We start from the raw sequence: 24,717 nt of genomic DNA on the forward strand, positions 1-24,717 counted from the left end.
TTAGTATAGCTTGATCCTCGGTGGATTTCCAAGAGATTCCACTACCGTGGGCTATGCATGGTCTTATTTATTGATCATCCTACAATCTCTTCAATTTCAATTCCAAATTAAAGTTATAAGGGTTTCTAACTTAGACATGAAACTAGGCCCAAATAAATAAATAATTGAGATTGCATAATTGTCAGCACATCAAGAGTCAATAATTGTCAGCACATCAATAGTTATAAGGATTTCTGACAGTATCGTACCGTTAAGTTTCATAAACAGTCAAAGAGGAGAGAAGAATGCAGTACCTTTAAGTTTCATAAACAATGTAATACCGTTAAGTTTCATAAATAGTGTAGCACCGTTAAGTTTTATAAACAGTGTAGTACCGTTAAGTTTCATAAACAGTACCGTTAAGTTTCATAAACAGTATAGTAAGTTTCATAAACAGTGTCGTAAGTTTCATAAATAGTGTAATACCGTTAAGTTTTATAAATAGTTTGTGTGAGGAGTCCGCATGTCAGAATTTTTTTAAAATATTTTTTTAATATTAAAATTATGTATTTTTCATCAAAATTTAAGTTCTTTTGTCATTTTTATTAAAATTTAAGAGTTTTTCATTAAAATTTAAATCTTTTTCATTAAATAAAGTCATACCATGGTTTTTTATTAAAATAAACTTAACCCAAACCCATTTCATGAAAGTTCCACAAAATAAATGACAATATTTGTCCATGAGTGCACCTTACTTGTCCACTTATATATTTTCATCACACAAACGATCGAAACAGTTTATTCTTTTTATCATCATCCAAAAATCATCTATATAAAAAACCAAACTAAAACAAAACAAATCATTCAATGGATACCTTATAGCCATCTAAATGTGCCGAACAAATATAACTAGTTGATTTTGTTAACCAGTAACATTATTATGATACACGTCGATTTGATGCATATAGATAACTTAAAGTTCTCCAATATAAATGATTTTTTAGAGATATCTTTAAAGAACAATGAAAAGAATGAATAATTTTAATTATAACATTCACAATAAGTACTTCACTAGATAAAAAAGATGTTTCAACAAAAACTTTATTTTTTTTATTTGTAAAAAATTGTAAATTTTAGAAAATGACATCCCCAATTCGACCTTCTTAGACCATCTCCAAAAGAGATGTTAAATATGTCAAATAAAATTAAAAGACATTAAGGTGTTCTCAAATCGATATGCCATATATGATGTGGCAATTGAGTCATTTGACTCATTGCTTTCTGGTTGTTTTTTTTCGACAGCAAACAAAGAAGCAGTCAAATACATTTAATTTATTTTTTTTAACGCATGGGTCCCATTAACAACCAATAGAATAAAAACTAAAATTAATTTTGATTATTTTTTAAAAGTTAATGTAACTATGGGCCCAATAAAATAAATAAAATAAATATTTGACATATCCATGGAGATAGGGTTGGGTTGGGTTCGGTTTCAATTTTTTTTTTTCAAGAAATGAAAGAAAATTGAAAATTTAAATTTTAACATCTCCAACACAATCATAACATAAGCATTCCATCTAGATCAACACATTTTTATTGATGAGTATAATGAATTAAGGGGCATCACATGCTGTCTTTAGCTTAGTTTACTTGCAAAATAGATGTTTGTTTTATGGTCTTCTGTAAGAAAAAATGTGAAAGAGATTACAACCAAATATACATTTTTTGAGACCAATCCAAACAGCGCTTGATGAATTAAGCATTCCAGTACTGAAGCTGTGTGCCTTTTCTGTCTCTCACTTCTTTATGCACTGTTCATGCAGGTACTGCTTCCGCAACCCAAGTTTCTTCCTTCTCTTGTCTATTTGTATCTCAAATAAAAACTCTCTCATTCTCTTTAAACCGAGGAACCCCAGGTATTATGCACATCCTTTATCCCTACCAAAGAATTTTAGAGCCATTCCCTAAAACCTGGAATCTTCATCTGCTGCCAGAAAATGCCAGCATCAATATCTCGAAAACCAATCTCTGTAGCTGCTGAAACATCCTCTTCTAGACCTCCTAGCCCAAAAATAACAATTTTTTTAGCCTCATAGCCCTTCATATAGCATATATGATCAAGAATTCAAATTCTATCCTACACCTCCTAAACTTTGAACAGAAAACAAGAATCAACACCGATAATTATCAGAGTTAAAGAACAAAACCAATCTAGAGGAACATTACTGGATCCCGAGTTCATAAATCCCATAGCCAAAAATAATCAACCCAAAAATCACCACTTAAATCCAAAATCAGAACTATCCACAATTGTATCATCTAACCGAATCCCAGCAGCAAATAATAAATAATTGTAATTTAATTAATTCGGTTCGGTTCGGTTCGGTTTCTAGACCACTGAAACCGAAACCGAACCAAAAGAATTCGGTTTAGTTCGGTTTTTTCATTCTGTTCGGTTTTTTGTTTTTTTCCGTTTTTGGTTTTTGATTTTTTGAACCCACCCCTACATGGAGATGATCTTACATAATTCTTATATTTGAGAAGGTAATGATAGGGAAACCAAATTCCTTAAACCAAATCTCTAAACCAAATGAGGTAGTTGATGAATTGGTATGCCATGTCACTAATCCGGATTTTAAAAACTCTTAATTACTTATTAAAATAATAAAAAAAATTAATTATAATTCTGATTATCCATTTGCACGCTTAACTATGTGGGACTCTTCTTCTTCCTCCCTCTTCTCTCCCGATCGCTCAAGATCACCAGCTCAAGACAACCAGAAACAGCAGCTCAAGATAGTAATTCTTAGAGGTCTTGAATATCTTAAATACTTGATAATACTATTATTTAACCTAATAGGATAATACTATAGTGCAACTTAGAGGTCTTGAGTATCTTAAATACTTGATAATACTACCTTTCCATCAGAAACACCAACTCAATACCACCAACGACAAGAACTGACTGCCGGCGAAGGTAAGATCGTATTTGAGGAAGGATGTAGAGCAGTCGGGAGAGAAGACTGATTGCCGGCAACGGTAAAATCATATTAGAGGAAGGAGGAAGGGGAGAGAAAGGAGGTAGAGCAGTCTGAGAGAAGAGAGAGGATGAAGAAGAAGAGTCCCACATAGTTAAACGTGCAAATGAATAATCTGAATTATCATTAATTTTTTTTATTTTAAAAAGTAATTAAGATGTTTTAAAATCTGAGTTAGTGACATGGCATGGCCAACTCATCTACCACCTCATTTGGTTTAGGGATTTAATTTGAGGAATTTGATTTCCCTAGCATATATAACATAACATTCCAAATTAGACCACCTTACACAATCCTTATTGATACATTATCCCGATCTCGACATTGATGCTAGTCGCGTCGCGTGGACACATACTAACTCTAAAGTTGAGGCACATAATTGAAATATTGATGACATATTGATAAGTTAGTTGATATGTGGTTGAACAATGACATAACAATGATCTATAGATAGCGATGATTTATCAATGCGATAATCAACAGTAAAAGTAGGGAGATGGTTTGAATCTAAGATGCAGCCCAACCAATTAAAGCGAAAGATCTTTAACTACCATACCAATGTACCACTTGCATATTGTTACTGTTTAAAATTTTTTCGATACGGTTAATTTTTCCATGGTAATATTGAAAAAAAAATAGAGAAAGCTGTGGAAATGAGTGGCGAAGTCTAAACTTCATCTCATATCAGAGAAACTCTTAAGTTTAGGCTAAAAATAATAGATATCATCGACATTTTTGACATGTCTGGTAAATATCGGATAAACTCTTATATTTCTTGAAAACCAATATTTGACAATCCCAAAATTTTTCATTTTTTTCACCATTTCCATCGAAAGTAACCGATATCGATATTTTCACCAGCACCAACAAAAAAATGAAAATAAAAATTCTCATGGTGGGCTTGGCAATGATAAGGTTTAATGCCTGATGGGCTTCGTTGGAAAATCAAAAGTCTCTTTCAATATTGTGCACTTTGGTCCAAACCCAGATCACAAAATAGTCCATAAGCCCCAAAATCAATCCCATAATTTCCGCGCAAAGAAGCAAACCGTTTGAAATTCCACACGAAAACCACACTTCATTGCTTTGCTAATTCCAGATTCCAGCGTCCCTGATTCGATTCACAGCAGAGAAGAAGAAACCCAGTTCACTTTTCCTTGAGCTTCTTCCTCTTGTTCTAGAGAGAGAGAGAGAGAGAGAGAGAGAGAGAGAGAGGAGAGAGAGAGATGGAGGATGATGACTCGCGCCAGGGTTTGACTTTGGGAGCATGGGGAAGTGTTCCTCATTCCCAAATATTATTCAATTCAATTTCTATGGCAGTCTCCTGGAATCTCGCCTTGCCACTCTGTTTCTTCCTTTCTTAACACTCACTCTCTCTCTCTCTCTCTCTCTCTCACACAGAGGCAGTATTGCCACGCTTAGCTCAGATCCACACCTAATGGCCTTTGCGTGTTCTTAAAAAAGATGGGTATTCATGAATTCACGTTTTCTTCATGATTTTCATTACCCAATTGCTTGATATATCTCCCTTTTCTGCTTTCGCCAAGCTATTCCTATTCCCATTCATTGTCTTCTGTTATAAATTTCCAGAGTTTGAAAGACTGAATCAAAAAAGAGCAATAAATTTCCAGAGTTTAAAAGATAATCAAAAAAGCGCAAAAGCGTTTTATTGGTAAGAGAATTTAGAGCTCTGATGCAAAAGATATGATTTTTAGCTTCAGAGAATGAATTTGAGCTTAGTTTGCAATAGGGTTGTTGATATTTTTGCTTTTCCAGGTGGGTGATATGTCATCTGATTTCAAGTTGGATCAAGTAAAAGTCCATGATAGTGAGGACCCAGAAATTGGCTCTATCAATGGAGGACTACATTCGATCCTTCCGGAACGAAGAGCTGTGACATTGACTGACAGGTAGACTCCTCAGCTACTCTTACTTTTTGTTGATCGAAGGCTTTGAAGCTCCACAAGAAATTTGATTTTTTTTTTGTTTTGTTTTTGTACTTATTTAGTTAAAGAGGTAACTTTAATGGACACTATGAATTTTTGTTAATGGTGGTCACTTTTAGAACATAAGTAATCTTAGAATAATGACAATTTCTGACTGTGTTCATTCGTTGATGTTGGATGAGCGAAGCATATAGAATATGGAAGCTGTGTGGTTATATCGGCACATTGTTAATTTGGCACATTGTCCCTTTTTTCGGGCACTTTCTTGAAAGCAGGTTGTTTAGAGGGAGTCGAGGAGGGCATGGTGAGATCGTCTCTGTTCCAAACGGTGGGGATGAAAAGCGTGAACATGGGTCAGCAAGGAAATCTGGACCTCTGTTGTCTGGGACAGCTTATTGCATTTCTTCTTGCAGTATGATATTGCTGAACAAAGTTGTTCTCTCCGGTTACAACTTCAATGCAGGCGTGTCATTGATGTTTTATCAAGTATGTATTGTAATGCCCTTCCAACCGACTTTCTTTGATAAGGACGAAACACGTACAAGGGTTTTGATTTTTCTACGCTGATAATTGAGCCCTTGTCACTAATTTGATGATCATTTCTTTGCACTTCCACAAATTTAGGCAGTCATAGCAAAAACTTATTTCTTCCTTATGCTTCTCTGCAGAATTTGATAAGTACCGTAATTGTTGTCCTCTTGGGCTTCTCTGGAGTCGCTACAGTGGAAAAGTTGAATTGGAAACTGGTTAGGGTCTGGATCCCTGTCAATGTAATCTTCATCGGCATGCTTGTATCGGGCATGTATAGGTAACTTGTTGACCGCATACTCTGCATCTTTTGGTGTTTTTTTTTTTTTTTTTCATTTTCAAATTAGAATTATAGTTCAGGCCTAGAGTAAAAGAGAGGTTGTGAAGAGTATTGGATCCACAATATATATTTCTCTTCATTCGAATCTCTGTATTGTTTATTGCCAAAGATATTCTAACATACATGGAGAACTTAGTCTACTGTGATTAATATGTTTTCCCTTGCAGTTTGAAGTACGTAAACATAGCAATGGTAACCATTCTGAAGAATGTGACAAATATTTTAACAGCACTTGGAGAATTGTATTTGTTCCGGAAACATCAGAATCAGAAAGTGTGGACTGCCATGTTTTTCATGGTAATCAACTCTACACTTACCGTTGATGAAGTACATTTAGTTTTTCGTTCCCCAGAAAATATTTTTACAGAGAAGTTTTGAATAAGCAGTGGTTCCATATGTATTGCAGATTATCTCTGCTATCAGCAGTGGCATTACTGATATCTCCTTCGATACAGTAGGTTACGCATGGCAGCTTTCAAACTGCGTACTAACAGCAAGCTACTCAGTAAGTAGTAGTGTTAAGTTTTGGAGATTTGTTAATTCTAGTTTGTGTCGGGGACCTGTAAATTTATATTTGGATTATTTAAATTATACCTCAGTTCATTTTATAATTTGTGCAAATACTCTCTATTTTGACAGCTCACTCTACGGCGAGTCATGGATGAAGCAAAGAAGTGCACAAGATCTGGATCCCTCAACGAAGTTTCAATGGTCTTGCTGAACAATTTGTTATCTCTACCTTTCGCTGCTCTTTTGATTATTCTGTTTGATGAATGGGAATACGTACTGAACGTGTAAGCTTTATCTCTATAATTCGAAGTTTGACATAAACTTCATGCCATTTTCTCCTAGGAAGCACATTAACTTTACTTCTACTTACTGTATGCAGAGATGTGATTAAATTGCCAATGTTTTGGGTCGTTGCAACGGCTAGTGGATTTCTTGGACTTGCCATCAGCTTCACCTCAATGTGGTTTTTGCATCAAACAGGCCCGACCACCTACAGGTAACATCAATGTATACTCAAGATCAAAACAAAAACTTCGTATGAGTATCTATATAGGAACCTCTGATGTTCTTCTGCTTTACAGTCTCGTCGGTTCCTTAAACAAAATTCCAATCTCTCTCGCTGGTTTAGTCCTTTTCAAAGTGCCTCTTAGTCTACCAAACCTCTTCAGCATACTATTTGGTAAGCAGCTGTGAAGACCTTGAATACCAGTGTGATTCTTTTGGTGTTCTACTCTCAACTTATTAACTTTTGTTTACCCCAGGTTTATTCGCCGGAGTATTCTTCGCCAGGGCCAAAATGTCCTGATCCGGACCTACACTTACTGTTGAACTCAAGGAACTGATTCGTGCTCGGATTTAAGAAACTGGCTGCACATAACGGTTTCCAGGCCTAAGAAGTGGATACTTGTTTTTAGTGTTGGTTTTGTTGTTCTAGTGCGAAATTTCCTTTCTTGGTGAACAAGGCAAAGATTTTATTTCCTCCAAACATAGCATGAATGAGTTACTGGAGTTGAAAATTGCACATCCATTTACATTTACTAATTGGTTGTGTTTGGCCAAGCTAGATATAGCCATCAGATTTGTTTTTGGGTTGATAATGATTGTCTATGAGATTTGAACTTGAAATCTCCTCAACAAAATGAAGACTGGACATCGCTAAACCAAATAGTCATATGAACACAATAAAGAAAAAAAAACAGTTACTTTCTGATCACGTAGCTAGTATTACCTCCATTTGACTTTTCAATATTTGTTTTGTGGCCGTTATTACATTGGGTAGAATGAATATGTTTCTTCTTATAAAATGAATTCAAATTTCCTCTCCTGCAATTTACATTAGTTAAACGTTCCGATATCTCTTTAGGTAATTGTTCATAAATATTAATTACCTTTTTAAAAAAAAAAATTAATACCTCTTCATCTACTTTAGTAACGGAAATTGTAGTGTCAAGGGCTTGAAGATAATGTTGGAAAGTTATTAAATCGATAAATTGAGCTCATTCTTTTCTTTGAGTCAAAATGGTCATACACTCAGGACGTACCTTATTTCTTGAATCCAAATTAAAAAGAAGCAATGAGAGACCAAAAATTCAAAAATTAAAACAAAATGTATAAAAATAAAATAAAAATATATTACGATGAGGGAGATTAATCCGAAAGAAATTGGAATATGTACAATTGGCTAAGCATTTAGCAGGCATACAAATTAAAAAGCAATAAAACTGGGGCTTGAAGTTTTGCCAGAATTCCTCTTCCTAATAAATTATAATTAATTCATAATTAACCTAGACACTTAAAACAATTTTCCAAGATTTAATTTCTATCCCTTATTTTCGTTAGGGTCACAATGATCCAAAATACCCTCTCACTTCATAGGTGATATGAGCTAGAGTGTTCATTTCGGGGGCAAATTTATCTTTCCATCATGATGGCGCCATAGTGATTAACATTTGGTAGCTGCCCAGATAATTGCCTGAGGTTTAGTCCAAAATTTTAAAAATCTTGTAACAAAAAATAATTTTAATAACGAATGCACTAATCTCTCTCTAACTCTTTCTACTTTTGTACAAGAGAGGAAGCTCAGGAGTTACAGCCAAAGAAAATTCTTAACCGTTAGATGCATCTTCAGATCAATGACTATTATGCCATATGGCTCGTTACTTGGCATAATACATGCTATTTGTCAAGCTATCGTATGGGATTGTTTGTTCTCTCTCTCTCTCTCTCTCTCTCTTAGTCTAAGCTCAAACCAAAAACAAGAAAAACTCCTCAAAAAGGCTTACCAAAATTGAACCCTAAATTAATTACTTTCCTCTTGCATTTTCTCAATCTTAATTTTCAAGTGTCTCTTTTCATGGAGGGAGATAGAGGAGGAGGAGGGGGTGGTGGTGATCTTGGAGTTTATGGGTTTAGAAACAACACACAACATCATAGCATATATAAAACAGGTCCTCCATTGACAGCCATAGATAGATTCTTGTGGGGAAGTCATCAAAGTCAAAACAATGCAAGCAACAAAGATCATCAGAAGGTGGTTTCCTCAAATGGGTTGAGTGGTTTTGCTTCTTTTGGCGGTGGTGGTGCAATAGTTGGTCATGAAGCAGCAGCTTCTTGGCCTAGCAATTATAGTGCTACTACTAATCATCTCCAAGAGCCAAGCTTTGTGGATGAATTTTTTGTTGGACAAGGAGAAGCCTTGATGATGAGTTGGTTTCAAGAGCAAAACCCTAATACCACAGGTGGTTTCAGAGAAGAAGGAAGGGTTTCCGAAAGGAATTGCAAAGCGGTCGGAAAGAGAGCTAAAAAGGGTTTAACTGCTGCTACTATAATAAAGGGACAGTGGACTGATGGAGAAGACAGGTAAAAATAGAGATATGTCTGTGTAACAAGAAACCTTATCATGTTTCTCTTAACTTGTCCTTGTTTTTTTCTTAAAGTTAATGGACTTTTCATGTTTCGATGTTCATGATTTCTTGATGCCATCAAACAATGCTGCATGTAAAATTAATTGGGATTTTCTTGAAGTTTTTATCCATTGTTCATGTTTCGTTGTTTATAGATCAATTTTTTTGAAGCCATCAAATAATATTTCATGTAAACTTAAATGGCTTTTTTTTTTGTTTGTTTGGTTTTGTTTTGGTGTGGTGAAATTTTCAGGAAGCTGATGAGGCTGGTGAAGCAATATGGAGTGAGAAAATGGGCACAGATGGCAGAGACGCTGGAGGGTAGGGTTGGCAAGCAGTGCAGAGAAAGATGGCACAATCATTTGCGCCCCAATATCAAGGTAATTTGTTCTTAGATCTCTTTGGGGTGTTATAAATTTTGATGCATGAATAATCTAAGAAAATTGGCCACTGGAATACATTTTCAGATTTGTACAATTAATTAGCTACAAGTTAGAATTTCACCATGAAAAAGTATCCAAATTTTGCTACATTTTTGCCTGGATTGTGATCTATGGCAAAGATACAGCAAAAAGTCAAAGGCGCAAATTTGGATTGTGATTTGTGAAGGATCTATTTGTGGATCTCATAGATTTCCTCTCTTTCCGTTTGGGGATTCAAATTTCATTGTCAAAACCCTAGTTCCAAGCTCAAGATCATTTAAACATCTATTCTTCTAGCTTTTGGATGTAAACATGTTTGTAAATGTTTATTTTGCTTAGGGTTTTGGTAATCAAATTACATCTTAGAAATGTCTAAAATTAGAGTAAAAATATTGATTGCAATCGAAATAGAAACTTTCTTGGGTTTCTGAGTTAAAAAACAGTAATTCATTGGGGTTTTTCTTGCAGTACATAATTTGGTTCCCTATTGCTTATTATTTTTAAGAGTGCAATGTTCCATATTTTGTTTCTTGGTGATTTTGTTTTTTTTTTTCAGAAAGATAGCTGGACTGAAGAGGAGGAGGCAATACTTGTTGATGCTCATACTGGAGTTGGAAACCGTTGGGCAGAGATTGCAAACCGCATTCCAGGAAGAACCGAAAACGCCATAAAAAACCATTGGAATGCAACAAAAAGGAGGCAGAATTCAAGGAGAAAAAACAAGCAAACTGAAGGCAAAAATGGAAACAACAAGAAGCCTCAGTCATCCATACTCCAAAACTACATCAGGAGCAAGAACCTCATAATCAATAACAACTCCAATATTTCCTCTAGTACCCCTACAAGCTCTTCCACCCTCTCTCATGAAGATCCATCAAAAACCTACCTCAACATTTTGGTCACAGAGCCATCTGATCAGTCCACTACTAGCAACTGTTGTGATTCTCCATTGAATTTGGCTGACTCTTTATACCATGATGACGAACTTGTTTTCATGCAAAATTTCTTCACCAACAATCCTCACAATCATCCGCAACAGCCTTCCAATTCCACTGAGAACAATGTTGGACTAATTGTTAGTCCAATGGAAGCCTCACAAAATCCAAACATTTACAATTTTAGTAGTTCCATAATTAATCCCACTACTACTACTACTACAACCAGTACCCCCAGTCCTACTACTCCTACCCCTCTGTATTCTGACCTGTACCTCTCATACCTCTTAAATGGAGCAGCCAATTCATCATCTTATAATCCCAATGATCATCATCCTCACTTAGGGTTTTACAACACAACCATGGAATATTTGGTGTCACATGATCATCATCATCATCTTCAAGCTGCTGCTTCTGCTTCGAACGAAAGGCGAGAGATGGATTTGATAGAGATGGGGTCTGCTTCTCAAGGTACCTGATCCTTAACCTAGTACATGGTTCTAGGTTTGAAGAACTACTAGGAACTAATAAGTGATGGCCGGTCACCTTAGAAATTTGTGAAACCTGAATACTCTTCTTTCTTTTTCTTCTTTGTTGTCTGGATTTGAAATTACCAATATGGTGTTGGTTGGCTTAGTTACTACTACATTGCTTATGGGGTGTAACTGAACAAATGGTATGTGTGGTTTTTCATTTTGTAGCAGCTGAACTATTAAAGTTTCTTTTCTGCAGTTTCTTTTCAGTTTTCTTTGTGTCTTTTTCTTTACTTTTCCTAATGGCCTGTGATTCATGACATTTTTGTTGATCTGAGAGTTTTGGTAGGTAAGCATGAAAGATAGCTAGAGTGGAATGCTTTTGCCCACCATTAATTATCTCCATGCATTGCGTTTATTCAATTGAATATTTCGGGATTACCTTTTTCTGTTTTCAGTTGATTTTAAAAGGGAATTAAGATGAAAGAAAAGTGGGAAGAATATTTTTGTTTTGTTATTGGTTCGCGTTTTTAGTTTTGTTAGAATCGTCGTGTGGATTTAAACTTTATATACGTAGATATCAATTTTAGTCAAATCTTCAATTTTCAACATTTTATGAATCATCCTCAGCCTTTTAGTGTAGATAATATCGTTTGTTAAAAAGAAAAAAAAAATTAACATGATAGTGAAAAATGAAACAAGGAAGAAAGGGGGCACTTTAGAATTTTAGAGGAATTATGTATTATTTGTACTGAAATTTGTAATACTCAAGGTTTCTCTTTATAAATTTATTTTCTTGACAAAAAAATTAAAATAAATAAATAAAATGAGAAAGGGGATGTGCATGGGCATACCCGAGCATGCACTAGCTCTGTCTCTACACTATACAAAAATATGAGTACTGCACACAATAAATTATATGCGCCCCTTGAGGCCAAAAAGCACCAACAGTGCAGCAACTATGTTTGTATCTATGCCCTCTATGGGCGTTACCATTGGTAAAAGAGCACAATAGTGTATTTGTGCCAGAGAGGCAAGCACAAACAGTGGTCCATTTGTGCCCGTTCTGACAACTTTTTCAGATAAGCCTTTCCAGCCATGTTGGCACTTATATTATAATTATGCCAACATGAATTAATTAATAAAAAAATAAAAAATTTGAAAAATTGAAACTAAATTGAGAGAATGAAAAGAAATTTAAATTTTCATGAAATGAAGAAAGCCTACAACCATGAAACAAACTTTCACCTTCTGAATCTCACAAACATATATTGTAATGTTACATATCTTCTCTCTAATACAAACAAAAAAAAAAAAAAAAAAAAGCTTGAAGGCAAACATTTTTGGACAGATGCATCTTCCCTAGCAGGCCTTGCACCTCATCAAATCTTTGCTGCTCCAGAAACGAATTAACCAAATGACATACAGTATATGGACCCTCACAGAAGTCATGAATATCAAATGCAAAGATAAGAAAAACCACACAATTTACAACAGAGAACAGAGAGGGAATAAAGAGAGAATCTGGTTTTACAAAACAAAAGGGTGGGTTCTGAACAAAAAATAAGGAAAATGAGTGTGATAAATATGTGGGTGGGGTTAAAGGGGAGAGAGAATCAGTGGAGTGTGGGTTTACTGGAGACTGGAGAGAAGAGAAATGGGTGTCAGTGAAAGGCCAGAGAGCCCCGGGAGGGGGGGGGGGGGGGGGGGGGGGGGTGGGGGGGGGGGTGGTGGGGTTGGTGGTGGGGAGAGAGCGCAAGTGGGATGTGGGTGGGTTATGGGAAGAGGAGCTGAATGTTTTTGAAAATGTAATAAAAAACAAACATTTGTGTCTTTAGAAGCAAACTATTGGCACGCATAATATATTGACAAAGCTGTCAGCTAATGTAATTGTGTCCATTTTTGACAAAGCTGTCAGCTAATGTAATTGTGTCTATTTTTAGTTACATTGGGCACAATAGTTAGTGTCTTTTATTCAATGGGCACTTTCACTTTATTGGTGTTCCAATAGACACAAAGTCCTCATTCGTGTCTTTACTTTTGTATCCATAGACCCTTTTTTTTTGTAGTGCTAGGCGTAAAACTATTAAATACATGAGTAAGGAAAGATGCATGGGCATGTGGGAAAAGGATCCCCGTCGGATCCTTTTCCTAAGGATCTTAGGGATTCCATGATCATAATCGTTCATTGTACATCGTGCGGTCATAAATCATTTCAAAATTTAAATTTTAAAATTAAATATAAATAGTATCTAATAAAAACTAATCGCACAATATACGATGAATGATCACGATCTAGGGATCCCTAGGATCCGACTAGGATCCTTTTTCAGGCATATGGGCATTTACTGGCTTCACCCCTTCGAGCAAAAGTATTAAAAACATGAGAAAGGACATGTGCATAGGCTTGCACAGGCATACATTGGCTCCGCCTTTGCGCATAAGAGTATTACCCTATTGGTGTCATTTCACAACAATTTGATTGATTAGGCCTCCAAGTGAAATGGTAGCAAAATGGCTGTAACTAATATTCCTACGCAAATAGTTATGGAAATTTTTGTTGACGTTCTAAAAAGTCATCATATACTCTAAATTTATAAAAACACAAAAAAGAAACAATTATCTATGCAAAATAATAGTTTTAAAATGTCGATAACATCACTCATAATTAACAGCTTTTGGATATCAAACTAGGGGCTGGTTTGGTATTGCTGTGCTTTGAAAAAAAGTTGCTTCTGTTGTGCTGTGAAAATAAGCAGCTGTGAAATAAAACAGCAAAGTGTTTGGTAAACTTTTTTGTAAAAGTGCTTTTGAAAAAAAATAAATAAATAAATAAAATAAAAACAGTATTATAGTGTTTGGTAAACTTTTATGTAAAACAGATGTGAAAAAAAGTCGGTTTTTCAAAGCTGGGTTTTGCAGCTTCTTGTTTTTGGCTTTTTTTCACCCAAAACTGTGAAAAAAAGCTGAAGCTGAATGTTTACCAAACACAAAAACAGCTCTCAGCTTTTTGTGATACCAACTTTTTTCAAAATCACCTCGGTACCAAACCAGGCCTAGGATTCATATATAACAGATGATCAAATCCACAAGACGAGATTTATAGGAAAAACCACATTTTTTTGTTTTTTGGTTTTACCATGTTTTCTTCCTCATTTTTCACCTTCCTCCACCTAATTTACTCCACTTTTTTTTTTATCCAAGCTAAGATGTTATCAAATCCGCCTATAGTTCATCAATTGCGTCTAGATTATCATTTGGACATAAAATATTAGGTCCGTGTTGATCCATAATAATCAGTATCATCTAGATTACGGCTATGGGACCAGCAATGGAGTAACTCAATAGTCAATACAAAATTGTCAAAATAATAATAATAATCATCTTTTATACTACTTTTTAATAGAACGTTCTTTGTTAACTAAAATCAAGAAAAATACCATTATACTCTTCCACGCATAATTAAAAGAAAATTCATGGACATTGAAATAATTTCGCACAAATTTTTTTTTTTTTTTGTTCTTTTACTTCCTTCACCCTCATATAATCAAAGAATTGTCTCTAATTTAAAAAATAAAAACCTTTCTCCTTACTCTCACGTTCTCTCTCTTCCCCTCCCTCTTTCATTTTTCTCTCAAACAAAATTCTCTCCTTCCATATATTTTTTTCTTTTTAAATCTTTTATATTTACACACACACAGTGTGTGTGAACTTCATCTAATAACTACTAACAAACGAGCTTCACATAGTTGAGCTAGAAACAAACATTATTGAGCCTAAGATCGAGCTCAGATATTTGGAGAAAATTTTTAGATGAGGATCATACCGCCACATGGTGTTATTAATCTACGTATTACAATATAGGTGAAGGCACTACTGATTATAGCAAATCAATTTACTTTTTATAAATGGACAAATTGGCATTACCATGTAGTTTGACATCTAAGGGGAAAACTTCTCACAGAGTCATGCTTGAGGTCTCGTAGGCCTTGCCAAATGTGGCTTGCAGCCTAAAAGGGAAAAAAATGCAAATTAGGATCCACAAGTACTGGAACATATTTTTATTTTTACTAAACATCTGTGGTTTAAATTTTGATAAAGTCGCTTTGATTTGTGTCTAGATTAAAATTTTTAAGTTTAATTTACATGAGTTTTTTGGATGAATTTAGGGTATCCCCTGCATATAGGTGAGGACTAATCCCTCGAGCCGGGTCGGATCCCATTCGAAGGGCAAGCTATCCCAATGATGACTGCTCCATTCACAAGGCTCGAACTTGAGACCTTGCTTAAGGGGAACAAGCTCCTTACCACTTGAACAGTTGAACCACCAAGCATTGGTAATTTACATGAGTTTAGATATGTTTGTAACAGGGCCGTCTCTAAGATTTTGGGAGCCTTATGCGAAATTTATAAAAGGGCCCTTCCTTAAGATAGTTTTAAAAAATGTAGGACAATGTATTGACGCTAGAAAACAATCACTTGAATCAAAACAAGGTTTAGCACTCACTGATTGCAAGTTTAAAATATCATTAATAATAAGTATAAAGAGCTACAAACATAACGTTCACTAAATAATCAAAAGTAGTTCAATCTTAAACAAAAAAAAAAAAAAAAAAGGTAAAACTTCAAAAGCTCTAACTTTGAAGTTTCACTTGAATATATAATATAATTGAAAACAATACCATTTCTAAGGTGTTATTACTTGCACTCAAAATATCTCATTATACTCCAAATTTTTATACTTAGAGAAAAAAAATACGCTTATAAGGAGTGCACAATGAAATTTGAAGTGCTAAAATAAAAAAAAAATTAATATAGAACATTATTACATAACAAAAGCAATTTTTAAATATAGAATATTATTACATATAAATATTAGATAACAAAAAATTTTGGGAGCACCTTCAAATTTAAGGTCCTATGCGACTGCACCTTCCGCCTTAAATGTACCCATGAGGTTGGGGACGTTTGTTGTCTACATCTATTTGAGGAAACTAATTTTCTCTAGTCCTTTTACACACTAAGATGCTACAAAATCAAACATGGCAATGGAAGTAATTAAACTTTAGTTAGCATGAGTTTAAGTTTTTAATTAATTCTCATGTATCTTTAGGTAAAATATTCTCATGTATCTTTGTTGAAAATGCCTTCTCTACAAAGTCTTCTTGGCTTTCCAAAAGTCTCACAAATACAAGACCTCCAAAGTCTTCATACCAATCTCCGAAAGAGATAAGGACGAGGATTCAGTGTTGGCAAGATATGCTCTAGGTGGCTAGCCTCTAGGGTTGTTAAGGATGAGTTCTAGGTTTGGGAAATAATAAACATGCACATATCCTTCTGGCCTACCACACATCTATATTTAACTTGTTTGTTGATTGCGTTTAATTTATTTAATTCAATGATTACAAATAAAAAATATATATAAAAGACAAAAAAATTGCGAAAATCATTTCCCGAATTTATATCCTATAAAGTTGTATTAACTAAAGTAAACCACCCAAAATTTGAGCTTTTGACTTTCCCTACTTACCATGGCCTCATGCCTATTCATGGCCCTTTTTTTCTTCTTTAATAATTTGTCATGCATAGGTCAAAAGCTCAATGGGTCTAGAAACTCTTAAACTATCTTTAAAACCCGTGTGACATCTTTGTACTGTATTGTTAATTAATATAATTAATCTCAATTAACATTTTTAATTGATTTTAAGTTTTATTTAATCCAAACTAATTAACTTATTGGTTTTCCCAAACTTAAATATAAGAAAGTGCTAATCACACACCTATTTTTATTTCTCACAAACCTTTGTTAATTTTGACCAGGAATATTCTTTCATTCATTCGATCCGACGATCAAAACTTGAGAGAAAAAGAAAAATAAGCGTGTGGATAGCTCTACCTTAAATTTATTAATATACAAGTATGAGTAACACCTATTATGTTATTACTATCCAAGCTAGAAAACTGATAGAAAACTTATTAAGTTGGAATTGCAACACAATACGGCCACTATCTAATAACTCAACGTTTTTTATCACATTACTAGAGCACAAAATTAATGTCAAGTCTCTATTGTGAAGTCTTGAGTCTATATGTTTGCATGAATATGCTCAGACAATTTTTCCTAATCATATTCAAAACCTCCCCTCCCCTTAATAATAACATATATATATATATATATATATATATATATATATATATATCTTAGAGCACGTCTCTCTACTGAATCACATTACTAAAATGTCTAGATGAATCAAAATGTCTTGAGCTGCGTCCTTTATCGTACATGACTATATAGTATTACCAAAGATCAACAATATATCATAAGGCAACCCTCGTGCGTCGAGTTTAAAGACTAATTTGCATTATCGATGTAACTAAGAGTTCTTGGTTGACACGTAAGTAAAACTTCCACGCAAGATATATTTTATTAATTGTGTTTAGTGAATCATCCTTAAGCACATAACACCAATCGCAGTGCCTTTATACAAAAAAAAAAAAAAACTTAGGTGAATATATAGATCATATAATACGTATTTGTGAAACGTTAATACCCAATTACTAACGATTCTATGATTAATAACCGTTTGCATGGGCAGTTAAGATTCATTCGCAATTTCTGCTCAACGTGTAAACATGGTTTTTGAATGAGTTTCTTTCAAGAAATTTGTGTATGGTAACCTCGTTTCTTTGGAGAATAAGAGAAAAAGCAAATGATTATGTTAACAACAAAATACTAGTAACCATAAGAGGGAACAGGTGGAAATCCAAAATAAGATATCTTAGCATCAACTGTCATTATCACGCCTAAGGACTGACACTTGCTGATTGGTATAGAATTAAAGTGAGTTTTGCATCAGTTAACAGTTTATAGTCAAATGAATTTGATAGAGTTTCGTATTAGTAAACTGTTCATAGTCAGACCGACTCCTGCATGTATTATCGATGCTAGCAAAATTACATTTATATATGGTTATTTTGAAGCTTAACCTCCGGTAAGAAGGGTTGGTATTTTTAAAAGTTTTTTGGTCAATGACAGAGTATATGGAGTGTAAGTTTAGTGAAAATAGGGGTCTAAATGAGATAAGAGTAAGGATTGGAGATCAAGAAGTACCAAAGAGTGAACGCTTTCATTATCTTGAATCTATATTACAAAAGAGCAGAGAATTGAATGGAGATCTCAAGCATAGAATACAAGCTGGATGAATGAAGTGGAAGAGTGTATGGGATGTGTTGTGCAACCATAAGGCTCAAGGGAAAATTTTATAGGGCGGCAATAAGGCCAACAATGCTTTACGGCACAGAATGTTAGGCAGTCAAGCATCAACATGTGCAGAAAATGAGTGTAGCGAAGATGATAATGCTTCGTTGGAAGTGTGAGCACACAAGAAATGACAGGAAAAAGAACGAGGATATCCGAGATAATGTAGGAGTCTACACAATCGAAGATAAGATGAGAGAAATCGGTTAAGGTGGTTTGGACATGGGGAAAGACGACTTACAAATGCTCCGGTTAGAAAATGTGATTATGAGACAGAGATTCAGGGCAAAAGGAGTAGATGAAGATTTGAAAATGAAAATACATGAACTATTTAGAGTTAACGAAAGACTTGAAGCAAAATTGAGAACAATGATGCTCTAGAATTCATACAACCAACCACACTTAATGGAATAAGATTTTGTTGTTATGGTATATTATTATTGCCATGTTATCTACAAAAATTTACCCAAAACTAATAACTACCCAACCCATATGATTGGTAACCGACGAATGCGAGAGTCTGAGAGAGAGGCATGGGGAGGCATATGGGAGGATGAATGGAGACATGGAGGTTGTGTTAGGATAATTAAACAACATCTTTGATTTCACGTGATAGATCGTCATTTTCTGGTTGGACTAACTGAATCCCAATTCCCAAACCAACCTATTTTCTTCTTATATGCATCCATTCGTCTCCCACCGCTATAATATTATTCTTCATCTTTATCAATACTATATAACATAGGTATGTGTCTAGTCATATTTGACTTTCTAAAGCAAACACTTCCAATTCCCATGCCACTACGCGTTGAGCTGAGCTTTATGCACCCTCTAAGGTCTAAACTGCTAAAGTTTACATGATTGAAATTCTATTAAAAGGGAAGAAAAAGAAGAAGGATGCTACTATTTATGTGGCCAATATTTACATTTATATATGAGTATACGACTATACGTGCACATTATGCATCAAAAAAATGACTCTTCGTTGCTTTGTTTTGTGTTCACACTTCTTTCGTCAAATCTGTATGTTGTCCTGTGGAACCCTCATCCTTTGAGAATTTACTATATTCTGACATGGAACTAGAAGCGTATACGGAATTCAACAACATAGTCACTCGTGCATAATGACGGATTTAGGATTCAAACATTGAGAGTCTCGGTATTAAAGTATAAGTTTTTTAGATAGAAACAGAGCGCCAAATGCACAAAAAAAATTCAGTTTATTATTCACTTAGGGATTTCGTCTAAAACATAGTTGGCTTGTTGTCATCTACCAAACAATATTGCACACATGTCAACAGATATCGACGTATGCTGAAGCAATCTGATGAGTGATATCAAGACAATTTGTCGAGTTCCGTTGACTAAATATGTCGAGATATATCTAGCAAATATTACATTAAACACTTGGTTGACACAAAAAGAGAACCGTTTCAAACATTTGGAAGGTCCTCAAAAGACCTTTACATATATACCTCTCGAACTTCAGGTGATATGAGACCACTATAATTTCAATGTGCATCCGCTACTACTCGTATGAATTGTATAACGTAAGAAGCAGTTGTACATCGTATATTTTTGGCATTAGGAGTGTTTTTACACTTTCACTTAAGATTGGGACTCCCCTTTTTTCAGTCCCCCATGCATCATCAACCATTTTATTGTGGTATTGTGTCATCATTGTTTCTTTAGACAAAGGGTACTCATGTTTCTTATCAACCAACCACCGACCGGAACAAATCAGCGAAGTTCACAATGTAATCATACCCCACCAATCACTAAGTGAAGAGCACAAATTTCCAGAGGGGTTTTCAGAACCAATCATTCCTAAGACGAAGGAGGAGTTAAATGACCGATACCGGTAAATAAAATGCACGTGAAACACGTGCTCTCGTTGACAAGTTGTCTTAAAAATTTAGAAGAAATTGTAGTAAACTTCAAAATGGCATATATTAACAAGGACGCTAATTACACTTTTGCCATGTGATTGTGCCAACCAAAAAATATATAATTAACAAAATAGACATGATAATCTGTGCACAAGCAAACCACTTCCGCGCATCAGCCAAACACACTGCAATTGTTGCTGACGTTTTGCCGCGCATGTGACTGCGTCCGCCGTCACGTGCTTCCCCTCCGCCCCAAACGCCACCACCCCATTTTCCCACACCGCACCAAAACTTGAGGAATCAACAAATAAATATAAAAATACAGTACCTCTCGCTTCTCTGTTTTCCTTTTTCTGTTTTGGTTTTCTAATACCATATTCCGAGTAAAATTGGGAAAATTAAGGAAGGTGCCGGCTCCGCTTGTTGGCGTTGTAGATAGAAACTTACTTACATTGGAAATGCTAATGTAACAAATCCCAAGCTAATACGCACTACCATGCATTTGACTTAGAATAATGTCCCAATGAATTTCCCGTTACAAGTCTACGCTTCGCTGTTCTAGGTATCTCTTTTGTGCCCCTTTTTTCTTTTATTGTTTGGATTTTTTTTTTTCTTCTTTTTATTTACTATGCATCTTCGATGTCATTAGTCTCTGCGGAGTTGAGAGGGAAGCAAGTTTCCTCACCACCGGTATTCCACAAAAAATGAGCATAGTTAGCGGCGTAGAAGGAGTTGCTTGGGTCAGCCGAGATGGCTTCCAAGAACGTCTCCTCTGCCGCCCACAAGTCGTTCCGAGCCCTCCACAGAAACGTCGCGTATTTGTTGTACACCTCCGCGTCCGGCGGTTGCACCCCTACTGCTTTTTTAAAGTACTCTTCAGCTCTGTTCATTAAACAAACAAATTAGAAACTTCCCAAAGAAATCAAAGCAAAGATTCTTCATGTAAAGGGCGTGAGCTGACCAAACTCACGATGATTTTTGCCACGAACGGAAAGAGCACCACATACTTCACTATCATGCCATCACCACATTTAAACACTACGACAAATGAAAAAAAACAAGACCAAGACTTTTCTCGTTGAATAAACTACCGTCTACTAGATTTGAACTCAGAACCATCGTAATAAACTAAAAATGTCACCATAATAAACCTAACAAATTTTTTTTGGTTAGCAATTTTAACACTCCTCTTTTAGCCATCAGCACCAAAATTTAATTCGTACCATGATATAATATTACTGACCCAACAAATTTAAGGACATGAACATTAAAATTAATTAAAACATTTTTTTTTTTTTAGTAAACGATATTATATGCTGTAATTAACCTCATAATGGGTTAGCAATAATGTGGTTCAAATTCGTTTTTAACAAGAATCAAACATAAGATCTCTCATCTACAAGTGAAAAAAAATACCACCACATCGTAGTAGTTTTCAGTAACTATTAAAACATGAAAATTAGAATTAAGCACTAAAATTAATAAATTATGAGAAATTTGATGAAATGGAACAGTACCTGTCATAATCATGAGCAACTAGGTAGAGGAACTGCGCGTAATTAGCAAGAAGCAGAGCGTTGCTAGGCTCCATGGACAGTTCCGTTCGGTAAAGAAGCTCAGTTCTGAAGTACTCGGCGTAATCATCCGCCTCGATATTCGCCGTCACCGGCGAAACAAATCTCTGCATCGTTTCGTGATCCAGAGATTCTTGTACGCCCCGCATTTGATGAGCTTCTTCCACTACTGAATTCCACAGAGCCAGCTCCTCCTCCCTGCTCTCTTGCCCCGAAACCGACTCTGCTTCTCTGGTTGTCCCGAATGAGGACAATTGGGAAGCCCCGTCGGGGACTATTGTCCGGTACTGGTCTGACCGGTCAAACCGGCCGTCACCGTCTGTGCCGCTACCTACCGGTCGGACCTTCCCTCCACCGCCATTGTTTCCGCCTACGGATGTCGTCTTGCTGTTGCCGCTCACTGAAAACGACTTACTTGTGGAAGAATCAAATTGGGGGTTATCCAATTTATCGTTCTCAGTGTGAACTTCTTCCACTGAAATATTCTCCGCTGCACTGGCGTACAACCCGAGCGGCGGAGCAGCCGCAATGGCGGCGTTGTGGCCTAATGAGTGGACAGTAAAATTCGCCAAGAGGATCATTACATACACCATTAGAGTCGGCGTCTGAGAGAAGACCTGTTGAAATAGCCAGACGAACGAAGCTTGCATCTCCTTCTGCACCCTGCTTAAAATCCCCTGCAAATCTTCGAAGAAGAGAATCTCTCTCATCTGCAACGTGTAGCTATGGAGCTCACGGATTATGAACACCATGGAAGAGAAGGCCTTTTTTACAGAGCAGCACGCAGATTCCCCTGCTTCTCGGAAACCCTCCTGCCACTGCATCTTCCGCTTGATGATTCGGAGCGAGAGCGGAAGGTCGACGCTATTTGCCTTCCGCTCGATGCTAACCTCCGCGACAATATCGTCCCTCCGCTGCCAATCGGTCAGCCACGGTGGCTCTAGATCGAGCGGCAACTGGAACCGGCTGTGGTTCTGTTCAAATCTCATTCTCGTTGCAGACTCACTGATGCCGTGATTGTCAACAGAATTCGCCGCTTCCGGTTCCGAATCCGAGGCGTTTCCGCCAACGTTAAAGTCATCTTCGCCGTCAAAATTGTCGGAGAGCTGGAATCTGAGAGCGAGCTCTTGAATCTTCTTCGAGAACTCTTCGTCTGAGAAGGCGTCCAGACTGGCACTGCAAGCTCGTCTAATGGACCGGAATCTCGGCTTCTGGTAGCCGCGGGACCGGGACCGGCTCAGCTTCGTCGACGGCGCACCGAACAACGCCGACCGGTTCAAGCTGTGGACGTAGAGACATAACTGACCTCCACCGTCGCCGCCTCCGCCGCCTCTATTACGTCGTTTTAAGGAAGGAGAAGCGATTGAGGAGGCTAGCGCTTGAGATGACGGCGTCGAACGAGGAACGATCGACTGCGACCATTGCAAGCAGGTCGAAGCAACTTTCACTACCATTTCTCTCTGCTTTCTCAAATCAGAGACAAATGTGAATAAAAATTGATAAAAATTTGATAAATTTGCAAAAAGCTTTGTATTTATAAAGCTTGGAAATTTTTAATCGGATCTGCAAAAAGTCTCCGCCTTTCTTGCTTCCGACTCACTCTTTAACCTGAAAAAACCAAACAAAAATCAAATCAGCCAAGCACGTGAGAAAGTTTCCCAATTTTCCCGGAAAATCGAAAGTTCTCATGCCACTCATTGTACTTTCCAGGAAAATCGGATCGGTAAAACGCATACCAAAGCCACTCAATGGGGCTCACACGAAAACCTAAATATTCAGATCCCTGGGTAGTAAAAAAAAGCATTTCCGTGAACTCACTTGTTCAATTTTCCGGCAGACTCCGGTGAGTTTTCGGATCAAGGTCGGGAGAAACTGATGAATTTTCCGGCGACGCACCCGCAGCGAAGCTCACAAGGCGTAGCTTGAGAGAGAGCGCGTCACTCTTTGTCTCCTATATATACAAGGCACGAGCTTCTTGGAAAAATCTCGGAGCGTGTTTAGGTAGTCAGACCGTATGTCTATACGGTACGGAAGACGGGGAGGTCCCGTGACCGGTTACTTACGGAAAAATTAATTAAAAATTTTGAAAATTTTAAATTTTAATAATAAAGGTAAAATAAATAGTAATAAAATTAAATTTTTAAGGTAAAAATATGATTTTTTTTTTGTTAAAATAAACCGTATCTGAATTTTGGTTAAAGTTTTCCATTTTGGTTACTTTTCGGTGGGGTCCGACGTGTCCGAGCCAGCTGCCAATTTGTGGGGGGTTTTGTGTGAAGCTGCTCAACAACTTCAGTCCTCGCGGGTACTTACGCGGACTGTTCCCGACCTGATCTGTCTGCTCTCCGTCCGCCACGTGTTACAACCGACCACGACCTTTGCTTTTTTATGAACCCGTGATCTCCGACCGTCTCCTCATGTTAGTTCGGTGACACGTGCTATATTGTCATTTGATTAAGGAACCGAGAAAACTAATGATAGGGGAAATTTTTATTGTGACAGAAACACGGAGAGTACATCACGTATTTTTACGTAAGAGATAAAAAATTTTATTTTTTAAGTTGTTAACTTTTTAACACACATATCTCATCATTTTTATAATAACACGTTATGTAACACTCCGTGTTCCGATAAAAATCTCTCCAATGATAGGATATATCAATTAATTGTTGATTATAATTCTCGGTTGGTCCCACTTTTTCCTAGTATTTAGCTGATTGGTATTCTTCTTCCATAAAAATGGTTAGATTCGGATGGAATTAGTATTCATATTATTTAGGTAATATTATAAAAGTAAGATTCTAACTCCTAAATACAATCAGTTTATCAGTAAAATAATTAAGAGTATTTACTCGTACATTTTCTATAATTCATTCTTCTATTCTCTGTATCATTTGGATTCCAAATACGGGAAGTGAATGC

At 36.2% G+C, this 24,717-nt stretch overlaps 3 protein-coding genes across 3 annotated transcripts; 2 read left to right on the forward strand and 1 right to left on the reverse strand.

The window, feature by feature from the left end:
- The first annotated feature begins 4,245 nt into the window (after positions 1-4,245).
- On the forward strand, positions 4,246-7,438 carry LOC137714107 (GDP-mannose transporter GONST2-like). Its single transcript, XM_088690271.1, has 10 exons — positions 4,246-4,689; positions 4,794-4,927; positions 5,239-5,449; positions 5,632-5,771; positions 5,999-6,128; positions 6,238-6,336; positions 6,471-6,625; positions 6,721-6,837; positions 6,923-7,020; positions 7,103-7,438. Exons 2-10 carry the CDS (start codon positions 4,803-4,805, stop codon positions 7,144-7,146), a joined length of 1,119 nt encoding a protein of 372 aa, XP_088546397.1. The 5' UTR covers positions 4,246-4,689; positions 4,794-4,802; the 3' UTR covers positions 7,147-7,438.
- Positions 7,439-8,688: 1,250 nt separating this feature from the next.
- On the forward strand, positions 8,689-11,163 carry LOC137714240 (transcription factor MYB64-like). The gene is made up of 3 exons (XM_068453499.2): positions 8,689-9,200; positions 9,498-9,624; positions 10,223-11,163. The coding sequence occupies exons 1-3, from the start codon at positions 8,695-8,697 to the stop codon at positions 11,078-11,080; spliced, it is 1,491 nt and encodes a 496-aa protein (XP_068309600.2). The 5' UTR covers positions 8,689-8,694; the 3' UTR covers positions 11,081-11,163.
- A 9,094-nt stretch (positions 11,164-20,257) lies between these two features.
- On the reverse strand, positions 20,258-23,788 carry LOC137715448 (uncharacterized). Its single transcript, XM_068454782.2, has 3 exons — positions 23,614-23,788; positions 21,739-23,403; positions 20,258-21,103 (listed from the first exon to the last, which is right to left on the reverse strand). The coding sequence occupies exons 2-3, from the start codon at positions 23,247-23,249 to the stop codon at positions 20,848-20,850; spliced, it is 1,767 nt and encodes a 588-aa protein (XP_068310883.2). The 5' UTR covers positions 23,250-23,403; positions 23,614-23,788; the 3' UTR covers positions 20,258-20,847.
- Between the last annotated feature and the right edge of the window lie 929 nt (positions 23,789-24,717).

The sequence above is a fragment of the Pyrus communis genome, chromosome 3 (assembly GCF_041283825.1).
Source record: "Pyrus communis isolate YQ-2024b chromosome 3, ASM4128382v1, whole genome shotgun sequence".
In the NCBI taxonomy this organism is placed as follows: domain Eukaryota; kingdom Viridiplantae; phylum Streptophyta; class Magnoliopsida; order Rosales; family Rosaceae; genus Pyrus; species Pyrus communis.